We start from the raw sequence: 14,270 nt of genomic DNA, 5'->3' as shown, positions 1-14,270 counted from the left end.
CATTCAAAACATGTTCCAATGGAAAAGGCTTTTTTCAGGCTTTTTTCTACTTTTGAGCTCTGACTCAAAAATTTTTAAGGAAAATGTTCTCAATTTGGGGGTTTTTTTCTTCTAAGAGAGTATTCAAGGCATCCAAACATTTCCCCATTTCCTTTATTTCCTTTTTCCTGTTTTCTCTTCTTACGGTGCTCATTTCCCTGTCCCCCATTCAACAGTTTGTTTTACCTTTTTTCTCATGTTTTAGGTGGGGTTTTTCCTGATGATTTAGAGGGGTTGGGATATTTCTCTGCACATTCAAAATCTACTCCCAGTTTCCAATAGTTCAGTATATTTTTGTTAGGGAAAACCAAAAAAAAAAAAAAAAAAAAAAAAGAAGTTTAGTAGATTCCGCTTTCATAGAATCATAAAATCATGAGGGTTAAAAAAGACCTCTAAGACCATCAAGTCCAACCATTAACTCAGCACTTCCAGATCTACCACCAAACCATGTCCTTAAGCACCACACTTACCCATTTCCTTGTTTCCCATTTATATTCCCACATACAACACCTCCAGGTCAGAATCTCCTTTACTTCCAGCAGCACGAGTGACACACAAGATATGGTCAATGATACCTTTCTGGTAATAATAAGAGACCAATAAGAGACCATAACTGAGGCTTCTTTGCCCTAACTATAACATATTTCCCTTGAAAACAAACTCTATTTTGGATAAAATGTGCAAAGTTCATAAAATAACCTTCAGTGCCTGGGTTTGGGCTGTGCAACAGGTAAATAAATTACCTGTTAGAGAGGAAAAGGTTTAAAAGACCAACAGCTGTGGTGTGTTTAAATTATTTCTTCCCTCAAAATGTACAGTGAGCAGAAATATTCCAAAGTGCTGAAAAATAGATGAATCTGTATAACTCCTTAATTATTGAACTCATTTTTAATAATTAACTAAGCATGATTTGGAAAAAAAAAAGCACATCTTGAGATCTAAAGCAGGAGTGACTTCATGTTAAAGGACAGAGCCTTTAGACTCAAAAAGCTGTTGCAGGAAAAGCGAGAATTGAACACTCTACTAAATGACTTAACAGAACACCCTTAAACATGGAGCAGAGCAGAATGGTGCAGCCTAGAAGTGCAAGGGACTTGAAAATTAATTCCAAAGGAATTAATCACAAATTTTAAGATTGGGAACATCTTGGCACCAGGACCCTGGTTATGCTTCCTGTTGGAAGCATGATGTAAAGTTGCAGTCTTGTATGGACCTGGTAAAATCATTAAGAATGAGACAATTCTGATGTTTACAATGCCACTCTTGAGGAAAAACAGAATAAATTAAATTTCTTATGGCCTCTAACAAAAAGTATTTCATAAATCTAAGTCAGATGACATGTCACTTATCTATCTGGTTTCACCCAGTCCTAAGTAGTGATAGGATACCAATAGCTGCTGATAGAACAAGGAGAAATGGCTTTCAACTATGAGAAGATAGACTTAGATTGGATATTAGCAAGAAATTCTCCCCTGTGAGGGTTCGGAGGCCCTGGCACCGGGCACCCAGAGAAGCTGTGGTTGCTCCATCCCTGGATGTGTCCAAGGCCAGGTTGGACAGGGCTTGGAGCAACCTGGGATAGTGGAAGATGTCCCTGCCCATGGCAGAGGGTTGGAATGAAATGAGATTTAAGGTCCCTTCTAACTCAAACCATTCCATGATTCTGAGTAGTTCAACAGGAGATGTGAATTTGACATTTACAGAAATACGTCAGAGTCACATCAAAACTGAGCAAACTCAGCAAGGTGTGTCAGGGCAGACCCACCTCTAGGGTCACAGGAAAATCTGTCCACAGAATGCAAAATGTGAATTGTACTGAGTCCTCTAGGTTTAGAAAAATTAGGCCATTATTTGCAATCCCTTGATTACAAAATACATGAGGGTTATTTCCTCTCCCAGGTGTACACTGGGTGACCCAAGGGGCACTGAAAACTTAAACTGGGTGTTTGATATTCTTTTCTGGTCACCCAGATTTGAAAGCTGAAGCTGCAACAGTTGGAAACGCTGAAATAGAGGGGTTTGAAAGGAGTTACTACAGAGTAAGTGAAGAAGGAGCAGTCAATAACTAACTCATGTAAGCACAAGTTAACTATTGGGAGACAGCAAATGTTAGTTCAGACAGCAGATGTTAATCACAAAACCTAAGAAGCCGAATTCACCCTAATCTTGTCAAGATAGAGGGGACAAGGATCATCTCAGAAACTGCTGAATCATTCCTCAAAGGACTACGAATGCCCAGGGTATTCGTATCATCACTGAGAGGATGACTACTGGCCTTCATCAGAAAAGACCCCCAAGGAAGAGGAGAGGCCTTCCTCAGCACGACCACCAGGAGACACAGCGCATGCGTGCCCCATATGCTAATGACTTCCCATAAATAATTTGTATAACCACACCTGTCCCAAGGAATGTGATGAACATTCATAATTTAACCCTTAATACTGTGTTGTAGGGAGCACCAGGTGTGTGTGTTTGGAGGAGCGATCCCCACACACCCGGGGCTCCGAATAAAGCAAATACCCGCTTCTCTGACTCTGTCTCTGAAGTGTCTCCTGGGCCGGTTGTGGCATGATTCATAAGGAGAGGCTGCTGCAAACTAATTAGGAGACAAGTCCTGTAATCAACGGGGAAAATGGGCTCCTGGGGAGCCTACACAATCTGAATCACCTGGAGGAGTTTCTCTGTCCCACTGCAGGCACAGGAGAGTTGTCTCCTCATTCAGACCAGGGGATTGCCCCAAAGTGACTCAGAAAAGCACCTGAGTGGCCAAGGAGACTTGGAAACTCCAGCTGCCCTCGCTTGTGGCTGCCCCTAAAAAGGTAGAAGTTGCCTTGGACCTGAAGTAATGCACTGATCTGTGCTCCCTTGATCACTGATTCCCTCCCTAAGCACAAGTCCAGCTTCTCTGCCAACCTTCAGCACTCCAAGGCAGAAAGGGAGAGAGGGAGAGGCCAAAAAGCAGTGCTATTGATCTCAGCTGAGAAAGGCCACTCCACATCCCACTCCTCATCACAGTGGGAAATTTTGCTTCAGATAAAATATCTTAAAGCCTCTATTTGTCAGACCAGTTATGAAGCACTGAAGTGCTTCATAATCTTTTACCCCTTCTCTGCACATTTTTAAAAAATATCACCTCTTGTTCACTACCTTAAAATGTGTTCCAGCTTCCACTAGAAGAGAAACTTGGATTGACACTGACCACAAAAGGAGGTGCATCATTTGTAATTTATTATTTGCATTAACATAAGGCCCACCATGCTGAAGGGTGTGGAATTTGATGATCTTTATGGTCCCTTCTGATTCAAACCATTCCATGTTTCTGGGTTAGGCCTCCACACATGGAGATAGATAGCTAAGGCCAGACCTAATGGGAATCTCTCCTCTGGATACAGACAAATCCCACCACAGCCCTCTGTGGAGCCCATGGTTGGGTTCTTTATTCCATGGAAACATGGCTGAGGCCTCCACAAGATAAAATTATTAATCTCATTGTACACAAGGGAAGGTGTGGAGGAGATGAAAAATGGTTAAATGGCTTGTTTGGGGTAACACAAGAATCTGGGATAAAACTGGGAAGGGAGTTTCCACTGAGCCAGCCCAGTTTCTCAAAAATGAAGCCTCGTATTCCAGCTAGAAACAGTCCAAGAGGTTTGAAAGTCAACACTTAGACTCTTGTCAGCATTTTCAGTTCTTTGTCACTCCTCAGGTGTCAGCCCCAGAGGCAGGATTCCTGCAGCTACAGGAATGCCTTGTACCATCTCACTGAAAAGGGAAACTGAATCAGTTTAAACAGATAAAAGCAGATAATTTGTCCCGGTTCAAGAGGCAGATCAAAACCAAAGGAGGAGATCACAGCTCTCTCTCTGAGTCACCTCCAGCTCTCTGCCAGGACACCATGAGGTGTTGATATCTCAGTTAGCTTTTATTACCAATCCCCCACCCTCCAGGGAATAACTTTCCAGACAACAACTCTTCTTTTAACTGAGACTGATCCATTAAATTCCAGCCTGTCCTCAGTCTTCAACTCTCACAACCTGCACACTTCTGTTCCTGTTGAAAGGAACTTCTGCCTTTCATATATTTCTATTTGGTTACATGAATTCCACCTTAAATCTGTGGGGGTCTAAGAGTTTGCAAGATGACAAGTTGCTTTCATGGAAAACAGATGTCCCTGACCTGAAAACAAGACTTTTTGGAGTAATATTATTACCTAACTTGAGACACCTTAAGAACATCCTAACCAAGCCTGACAGCAACCAGTGTGAGCCACATCCAGTCAGGCAGAGCTGGAGAATAGGGTTTACACATGGGAGTGTTGGTACAAACTGGAATCTTGTAATGGGTTTCAAGAGGACTGGTTCCAGTCCCTAAGCCTGCCATAGGTCTGTTGGTCTTTCTCCCAAAAGTTGTTTAAATGTTTTTTAAAAACTTCCTTTTTTTCATGGGGCAGCAGGCTTTGAACCTTTCTCCTCTGACACCCAGGACCCTGCTGCATCTCATTTTTACTCCTATTTACCACAGATTAATTAACCCAGTTATGAACACACAGTTGTTTGTGGTGTTGACAAACTATAAAGCTCTTTTACACCTTCTGACTGTTTATTGGTGCTTTAAAGTTGAGGTAATGAGACCCCTTTATGCCACAAAAGGAATTTATGAGAACTGCAGGGCTCAGACACAAAATCTACTTACTGGGAATGTACAAATTACACTGCAGATAATCTGTCAATCAGTTGTAGCTATACTGTAAATCTTTAGTGTAAATGGGAATAGGAGCTTTCAATTCCCAGGAGCAAAGTGAAAAGAAAAAAGCTGTTTTCCTACCCTCACCAGAAAAAAAAAAAAAAGAACTTTGCAAGAGAAGTTAATAATATAATTCAATGGATTATAATTTTTTTTTTTTTTTTTTTTTTTTAGATTATTAAAAACTCCCAACTATGGCAGGGAGTTGAAACTAGAAGACCTTTAAAGTCTCTTCCAGCCCAAACCATTCTGTGACTCTATGATTGTCTCTGGTAGCAAAATACAGCACACTTTCCTTCAGAATTTCAGGTGTCAGACTATTTTAGGAATATAGTTTCCTCTCCATTGTCATAATCCCTTATTATTCCCTTTTCCAAACCCAAATTGCACTTCCTAATCAAACTTAGCTTGGCCATTCCTAAAATTTTCAAATGTCAAAGTGATAACTGGCAATACAGCCATTAGAAACTGGTGCTTCAGGAAAGAGAGGAGTTTTTTTAATATATATTTAGATCCAAGACAAGGACTTTTTGCTGCTGTTGCTTCAGTTAATAAAACAAACCATAAAAATAATAATGGATAAAATTCCTTAAATTAAAAGGAATAGAAATTTTTTTCCAGAAAGCCTCCTTAGTCAGGATAGTACACAGATGTGTTACTACAGCTCTCTATGGCCAAATGGATCTCCAAATGACAGACCCTTAATTAAGGACTAGGAAAAAATATTTTATGAACCCAGATTTTATAATTTTTCTTTAAAAAAATGTCATAGCTGCTTCAGCTCTTGCAGTGGCTGATCCAGTCACTGGCCATAAAGAGTAGGGAATCATAAAAGAAGAATGAAAACTGCTTTCCTATATTTTCAAATGTGTTAAAAAACATTTGCTTGAACTGTGAGCTGTCAACCCTCTGGATTTCAACATTTCCAGCTGGTTTTGCTCTCTGTTAATTCCAGTCCTAGGTATATTCCCTAAGCATTTGCATGTTTTTAGCTTGTTTTGCAATGAGAGGAGTTTGCTAGGGTTTTTTTTTACCTGCTACACATCTTAGAAAGACAGGGATGTCTCTGCCTGAAACTGGGAGCTGCCTTTCCACCCCCGTGCAGTCCTGCAGGACTCACTGCTGTGTGTGGGCAGCCCCTGGGGAGATGCAGACAGCTTTCCTGCCACTTCCTGCTAGAGCCACTGCACAGAGCTTTTCATTCCCGCCCCGAGGTAAAATAGAAGGTCCTTTCTGATTTATAACTGCTCGTTAACCCTTAGGACACCCAAGAGTTTATCAGCTCTTTGACAAGAAGCTGCAGCAGGAGCACACTGGGTATTTTAGATGTACTCAAATCCGAGTTTAGAATCAGGGTCAGAGAATGGTTTGGATTGGAAGGGACCTTTAAAGGTCATCTAGTCCAGATCTCCTCCTCCTGTTGAAGGTGCAGGAACACCAACTGGACCAGGTGGCTCAGAGCCCAGTCTAACCTGACCTTGAATCTTCTCCCAGTGAGCAAATATTAAAAATCTGACATCATCCAGACAAGAGGACAAACAGAATAACTTTTATTTTCTCCACTGGGAAATATCCTTGAAAGTGACCTAGTCCTGCTGAATGTTTCCTATTCATGACACTGCAGTTGTCACTTAAAGCATTTCCACCTGAATATCGTTCAACAGCACCCTGGAGAAAGCAAGGATTATCATGTCCTTTTCCTGGAAGTGTCCAAGGCCAGGTTGGACAGGGCTTGGAGCAGCCTGGGATAGTGGAAGATGTCCCTGTCATGGCAGGGGGTGGAATGAGATGAGTTTAAGGACCCTTCCAACACAAACCATTCCATGATTCTATGATTTTGCTGAGGATGGAAGGGCTTTGTGATTAAACAGATCTACAGGAACTCTCATTGCTGCCCTTTTCCCACAACGTAAATTGCAAACAAAGTACCTTCCCTGCATGCTGTCCCATAAATGCACAAATTTCCAAACATTCCCTTTAATCAGAGATCTCCCAGTCACTTTGTTAAGTCACATCAGTCCTGAAAACAAGGGAAAAGATATTCCTGCAATGCCATTGCATAAACCAAAATCCATGGTCCACACCTTTAATGTCCTCACAACCAAAGATGCCACAGAGGAAAAGGTCTTTAGACAGACCACAGGAGAAAGAGCTCCAGCTGTGGCAGGAAAGGACAGTGGATCCTGCAGGGAGCTGCAGACAGCTGGTAACACTTTGTGTTATTGCCGGTTCATCTCCCGCGCTGCTGCGGAATGAGACAGGGAATATCTCCCTGCCGGAGTGGGAATGTGGGGCAGCACAACCATTGCCAGGCTAAGATCAGCTTCCTGCATCCCCAAAATGGGGTGGGGAAGAGATTTTGGCACCAGGAAATGTGAGGGTGAGCCCAAAGGGATGGTCCCTGCCTTGTTCAGCCTGCAGCTCTGTGGAAAGCCAGGGCTGGGTCCAGGCCTCTCAGTTTGCCAAACTTCAGAGAATCACAGAATCAGTCAGGTTGGAAAAGACCTCCAGGGTTGAGTCCAACCTGTGACTGATCCCTGCCTTGCCAGCTGAACAGGAGCACTTAGTTCCACATCCAGTTGTTTCTTGAACACCTCCACCACCTGCCTGGAAAGCCCAAACTTTGCAGCCTTTCTCCTACCTAGGGTGGAAATTAACCCTGAATTTGCAGCTGGGTGTTCTCTTCCTCCAGCCAATAACCTGTTTCTTGTTGGGACAAGAATTGCTAGGGATATTTTGATGTATATTTGAAAGTTTGAAGGAGGAAATTATTTAAAATATAATATGCACCCACATTTGTAGCAAGCCACAGACCTACACCCTGTCAAGAATCACAAGGTAATATATTAGCTATGGCCTATGTACATATTCTATTCTATTCTATCCTATCCTATTCTATTCTATTCCATTACAGAGTATATAGTATATATTGTGTTATATTGTATTACTATCTTTACTACCTATATTATATTTATCTTTATTATATAATATATATATTAGTGCCCATCTCTCTGTCCCCTTTGCATCACATTTTCCTCATTAAGATCAGCACCAACACACAAATCAACTGATTTAAGCTTAAATCAAAGATAATAGATGCATCTCTATTAGAAAGAAGGGCAAACTGTGAAAGACACAGCAGCTTGCCCTGAACCCAACTCTTTTTTTTTTTCCCCCATCTGCTAGGTCTTTAAAATCTAATGGTCATCTTATATTTGTGAATAAGAAAGTGAAGGCACAAGTCATTGTACATTAGTTACTCCATGGGAAGTGCCTAAGTGCAGTTTCTTACCCCCGGTGAACACGAGGGGATTCAAGGCAGCTCAGCCTTCTGTTCCAGAGCCATCTGCTTTAATGCATCATGTTAAAGTCAAGGTCTTGGAAAGGAAAAACACTGTCACAGGAGGCAAAAAGACTCCTGCAACTCCCATGCAGGATAACTGGCACCTAAGGAACAGCAGCAACCTCAGGTGTAGCAGGGGTGTGCAAATCAGGAAGGTCAGGTAGTGAAAAATAATATTTATTGAATAGAAGAGCATTTCAGTAGAGTAAAAAATGTCTTTTCTCTAACAGATCTCTGCACCCTATCTTGAAACCCCCTGCTAGATACTTTTTTCCCTATTTTTTCCCTCTGGGAAGCTTTTCTTTTTAATATGTGAGTAAAGCAGAACAAATTCTCTCATATTGTCTATGATCTCTTAATCTCAAACTCGGCACAGATACATAACACTGCCTAATGGAGGCAAAGCAAGAGGCATTTGATTAAATGTTTGATCTCTGGAGGAATGCACAGGCTCTGTAAAGCACAGTGCACAGCTCACAAATATTTTGTGGTTTATTATTGATTAAAAGCAATTAAAATTAATAATTGGTTCAACTGATAAAAACCACTTTTTTTTCCCTGAGCTAACCCTGAAAAAGTATCAGACTGCTTTGGCTGCAGAGAAATCTGGGATAGAAGTCATGCAAATTTACCTCTATAATGTAATTTTCTCCACTGCACGTGCAGGGCCATTCTTTGCAGCAGGACTATCCATGACTTTAGAGCATTGAAATGACTGCTGACACCCCTGCTTAAATTATCGTGATTATAAATAAGTTATTAAACCAAAACCTTCAGGACATAGCTTTTTCTTTACTACACACCTTTCATGGTTTGGACAAGGTGAATGGAGCATGTTTTTAATCTGGAGTGTAACAACCAACAACACAGTGTAATATCACAACAGTGTTGGCATGAAGTTTTAGATAAATGCCTGACAAAAGTGATGGTCTTTTTTTGAAAGAGGCACAGTCTGTTTTGAGGGGACACAATGGAATAATGAGATCATCTACCAGGACCGCTGAAAATGGAGAAGACCTTTAAAATTTTTCAATATGTGGAAATATCTCTGCTCTGGAGCCAGGCTCGGAGTGCTGTGAGTGTTCAGCCTTGAGAAGAGAAGGATCCAGGGAAAATTTAGAGCCCCGTCCAGAGCCTAAAGAGGCTCCAGGAGAGCTGGAGAGGAACTTTAGACAAGGGCCTGGAGGGACAGGACAAGGGGGAATGATCTTAAGCTGAAGGAGGGTGGGTTTAGATGGGATATTGGGAAAAACCTCTTCCTGTGAGGGTGATGAGGCCCTGGCACAGGGTGCCCAGAGAAGCTGTGGCTGCCCCTGGATCCCTGGAAGTGCCCAAGGCCAGGTTGGATGGGGCTTGGAGCAACCTGGGATAGTGGAAGTTGTTCCTGCCCATGGCAGAGGCTGGAACTCGATGAGCTTTAAGGTCCCTTCAAACCCAAACCAGTCTGTGATTCCATGGTTAGAGTGTTAGGACCACAAGATCAGCTGTCACAAGGACAGGCTGGGTGTTCTTTGTTTTGATGCAGCATCTCCACTCTGCACCCAGTTCCTGCCCCCACTCAGCATCCACTGGTGTCTCCAGTTTCCCTGGGAAGGACAAAGGCACAAGAACAGACAAGGCCACCATGCCGAACTTCTCTCCCGAAGCTTGTCAGGAGAGTTTCTCAGGGAATAGAGCACGAATGGAGCTGGAGACAGTGATAAATTTCCCTTCTGAACAATCAATAAAACTCTCTCAGCCCCGCTCAGGCCCCTACTGCAGATGCAAGGGCCATAATTACATTGTCAAAAAGTCGAGTTGCCCTGGCTGACTGAAACCCCCTCCTCAAAGTGACGGGTGATTGACAGGCAGTTTATGGGTGGCACGCTCTGACTGGCAGGGGAGTTGGCTAAAGCCAAAGGCAACAGTGAAATTTCCCAGTCTGCTACAACTACCGGAGCAAAGGACTGCCACTCATGAGGGAATTGTGGGAAACCCTTAGTCATATTAACATATCAAAGTGAGGAGCTGACAGCGCTTACTAAACAATCTGAACTCAACCAGAGCTGCAGAGCATCCCCCAACGTTCCCAGTCTGAAAGAGAAAAGGAATTAAAATGCGCTCTGTCCTGTCTTCGCCAAGACAGCCAAGAATTTGGAAACCTGCTTATTTAATGATTTTGATCTGAGATAACATATATATTCTTGTATATAAATGTATCTCACAAATGTATATTGCTGAGCATGTCAGCCTCTTTCACACATACATATGAAAGGGGCTGTCATGCTCAACATTTTGTTCTATACCACAGACCAGACTGATGCTAAATTGAAGACAGAACAGTAGATTTTTTTTTTCCATGTCAGCAATATGAACCCAGTAAAGGACCCCACTACTTTCTGTCATGTTTTGTAGCAGGCTTCTACTGCTTCAATGTTAAATTGCAGATTACATGGTTTGTATGAACAATAATTGCAGCCATGCACTGGGGCTGAGCGTTGTGCAGAGCTTAAAAGTGACTTCTCAGCTACTCTGGATTTGTTGAATAAGAAATTGATATGAATTCTTGAATAAGAACTGGTTTTGAATAACAACAGAATAAGAGTTGGAGTTGTTCAGCCTGGAGAAGAGAAGGATCCAGGGAGAATTTAGAGCCCATTCCAGGGCCTAAAGGGGCTCCAGGAGAGCTGAAGAGGGACTTGGGACAAGGGCCTGGAGGGACAGGACAAGGGGGAATGGTTTCAAAGTGACAAAGGGCAGATTTAGATAGGATATGGGGAAGGAATTGTTTCCTGTGAGGGTGGGGAATCCCTGCTACAGGTTGCCCAGAGAAGTTGTGGCTGCCCCTGGATCCCTGGAAGTGTCCAAGGACAAGTTGGATGGGACCCTGAGCAATCTGGGATAGTGGAAGATGTTCCTGCCCATGGAATGGGGGTGGACTAGATGGTTTTTAACATCTCTTCCAACACAAGCCTTTTGATACCCAATAATTTATAAAAAATTGAAACCAAGAGATGTTTCCACTAAGGGTCAAGCCACCTCTGACTCCACATATCTCCAACCAAGTAATCCTTCAATTGCAGACCTCATCTTCTTGTTTTCCTAGGGAATGGAAACTCACTGGGAATTATGGCACTGAGTAAAACAGATGAAATATCAGTGAGAAAAGACTCAAAGGTACTGATGTGGATGCCTGGGTTTGCCTCTCTCCATCACATCACTAACGTGAGACAGCAAAATGCACTCTGCCCTGTTTGTCTTCAGTTTTCAGGGTGATGGAGTCACCAAGCCAAAGATGATACAGGCTTGGAGTGGAAAGGAGAAGCAGCACAGGAGGCACAGCTGCCAGGAGTTGCTACTGGCTTTTCCTACATTGCTAGAAAACAAAAAGCATGGAAAAGTGAAGGCTTGTGCTGTAAATTGCTGAAAATCTAAGGACAAAATCCTGGCTTACTGGGGTCAAACCAGGGATAGAAGGACACTTCAAAGTAGCAGAAGACATAGAAAGTGAAGCAGCAAAAGCTGTTGTCAGGCAAATTCAAATCAGACATTTCAATACTTTTCTTTAAAAAGGAAAAAAAAAAAAAAAGGATTATTAACCAAATTAATCCCGTGGAAAAAGCCTCTAAGGAAAAAGCTGATTTCTGTCTCCCTTGATGTCCTCAAAGATCAAGCCTTTCTGGAAGGCAAGCTTTAATCTAAGGGGAATTACTGAGCTCAGGGCTGGGATAACTGTGTGAAACTCAATGGCCAGTAACGGACAGTCAATTCAGCCAAGATGCTTTAATAGCCCTCCTTCACAGAGATCCTCCAGGAAATGGGGTAGAAATGCTCTGCAAAGCCACTTCACTGAAATTATTGAAGCCTTTTACAGATAGTAAATAATTGAGCTTTGCTGTGTCTCGATGAAGGGGTCAAGAGCACCTGATGTGGTGCTGAGGTGCAGCCCCACCTCTCTTGCCCCTGCCAGGATCTCCTTCCCCAGCCTCTGCTCCTCTCTCCTGATTCAGAAAACATCCGTTCACTGCCTTCACTCCCAACCCCACCTCTCCAAACTTTGCTCAGCTCCTGTGAGCTGGCAGGACGATGGCACAGAGGGGCAACTCACTCCCTGCCTGTGTTCAGATGTTACTCTCGGTGCCTGACTTCATTTTTGACTGAGAACTGCACGTCTCTGTGCTCAGCCAGCAACAACTCTGCCTGTAGGGCACAGAGTGGAAGTTCAAGCCCTGCTGGAGGGTGTGAACGTTCACCAACAGGAAGGTTGACACACAAACAGAAGGAAGAAGAGACGTTCAGAAGGAAGAAGGAAGATGAGACATTCAGATGGCTTCTCTCTATTTCTTTTTCTCCTCTGTGACACTTAGAGCCTTTAAAAATAGCCCACTAGTGAAGAACTCGAAAAATGTGCGTTGCACCAATGTTCTGATTCATGCTGAGTTTGGACTTGAATTCTATGACCAAACTGGCCATTTTATACCCATATTTCATAGTGTTCAAAAAAAGCTCCATCTTTAAATTCTTCTATGCCACAATATAAGAAAGGTGTGGAGATGTTGGAATGAGTCCAGAAGAGGCCATGCTCTGAGGGCTGGAGCACCTCTGCTCTGGAGCCAGGCTGGGAGAGCTGGGGGTGTTCACCTGGAGAAGAGAAGGATCTGGGAAGGCCTCAGAGCCCCTTCCAGGGCCTAAAGGGGCTTCAGGAGAGCTGGAGAAGGACTTGGGCCAAGGGATGGAGGCACAGGACACAGGGAATGGCTTCCCACTGCTAGAGGGCAGGGTTAGATGGGATATTGGGAAGATGCATGTATTCCCTCTGAGGATGGTAAGGCCCTGGCCCAGGTTGCCCAGAGAAGCTGATGCTACCTCTGGATCCCTGGAAGTGTCCAAGACAAGGCTGGATGCACCTTGGAGCAACCTGGGATAGTGGAAGATGTCCCTGCCCATGGCAAGGAATTGGAATGAGATGATTTTTACAGTCTCTTCCAACCCAACCAATTCCATGATTCTGTGAGAATCATGACCAAAGTTTCATCAATTTATTTTTCTTCCAAAACCCTTTTTCCTTGTTTCCTTCGTTTTGTTTTCTGTTATCCATTTGTCCTTGGCTTTTGACAAGAAAAAAAATGTACTCACCATGAATGGAAAGGGTCCCATTCCTCACTGCCAGGAATTTGACTCCATATGGAAATAATGGTGGAGAATGGAGGCTGCCATAGAGATAGATGTGTGCTTTGTGATGGAAAGGGGCCTCAGGGGATCCCACCTGGAGCTCTCCTCCATCAGAGACCAGGATGTAATGAGCATGCAGTTCTACAGGTCCTGGTCCAGTGAACAAGAGTTTGCCACCTGAAGACAAGAGAAGAACAAAACACAGTCATATATTCAGCCAGTCATTCTCTCACAGTCAAAGGAGCTGTGAGAAGTAGGTAAACAGAGGGGTTTGCAATAAAATTAAAAGGCTAAAATGTTACTGCATTCTGTGATATTTCCACCTTGCCCCATGCTTTCCCCTAAGAATTTACCAACTTTTTAACTTTTTACAGACCTGTTTAATCCGGTCCATTTTTTGATTCTACAACAGTCTGCATTTCTAGACTTGAGCAAGGCCAGTCAGCCTGGGCAGACTCTGCAACCACAGTGGAAGGAAGTTGTGTTTGGAAAATCCCAATTTTAACCGACTAAGTCACTTCGTGTGAAAAGGGATATTCCTACTTAATTTGTATTATGTTACTTTTTCGATTACAACCTACTTGTGACTGGGAGAGGGTAGAGGAAACCGGCTTCGGAACATAAGAACTGGCAACTTGTTTAGATCAGTGGTTGATTTAATCCTGCAAACTCTTCCAGCTGCTGTTTGAAACCAGATGCTTCCAAATACAGCATAAGACACGTCTCCCTCTTAGCTGGCTGTGAGTTGATCTCCCCATCCCATAAAAAGCTCATTTTAATCCCTAATTAGAGGTTAGCTTCGCCTTAAAGCATAAGGTTTCATCTCCTTGCCAACATTTTCCTCCTACCGACTATTAGTATAACTGGATAAGATTTGCTAGTAATAAAGAACTGGTCTTTGGAATCTTTGTGATATTTGGTCTCAACGACTTCTTGAAGCAATGAATTCTGTGGGTTAAATGCATAGTGCATGAAAAGCCATTTCCATGCCTTT

The 14,270-nt window shown here is 43.0% G+C and overlaps 1 protein-coding gene across 2 annotated transcripts in view; it reads right to left on the bottom strand.

The window, feature by feature from the left end:
• The window catches only part of PKHD1 (PKHD1 ciliary IPT domain containing fibrocystin/polyductin), a 244,280-nt gene that overhangs the window by 135,762 nt on the left and 94,248 nt on the right, over nt 1-14,270 (bottom strand). For both annotated transcript variants that reach the window (XM_032104486.1, XM_032104487.1), the window contains exon 37: nt 13,241-13,453. In XM_032104486.1, the coding sequence (XP_031960377.1) occupies nt 13,241-13,453 (213 nt within the window). The remainder of the gene's footprint in view (nt 1-13,240; nt 13,454-14,270) is intronic.

This window comes from Corvus moneduloides, chromosome 3, assembly GCF_009650955.1.
Source record: "Corvus moneduloides isolate bCorMon1 chromosome 3, bCorMon1.pri, whole genome shotgun sequence".
Classification (NCBI taxonomy): Eukaryota; Metazoa; Chordata; class Aves; order Passeriformes; family Corvidae; genus Corvus; species Corvus moneduloides.
This window is presented reverse-complemented; position numbering and strand designations above follow the sequence as displayed.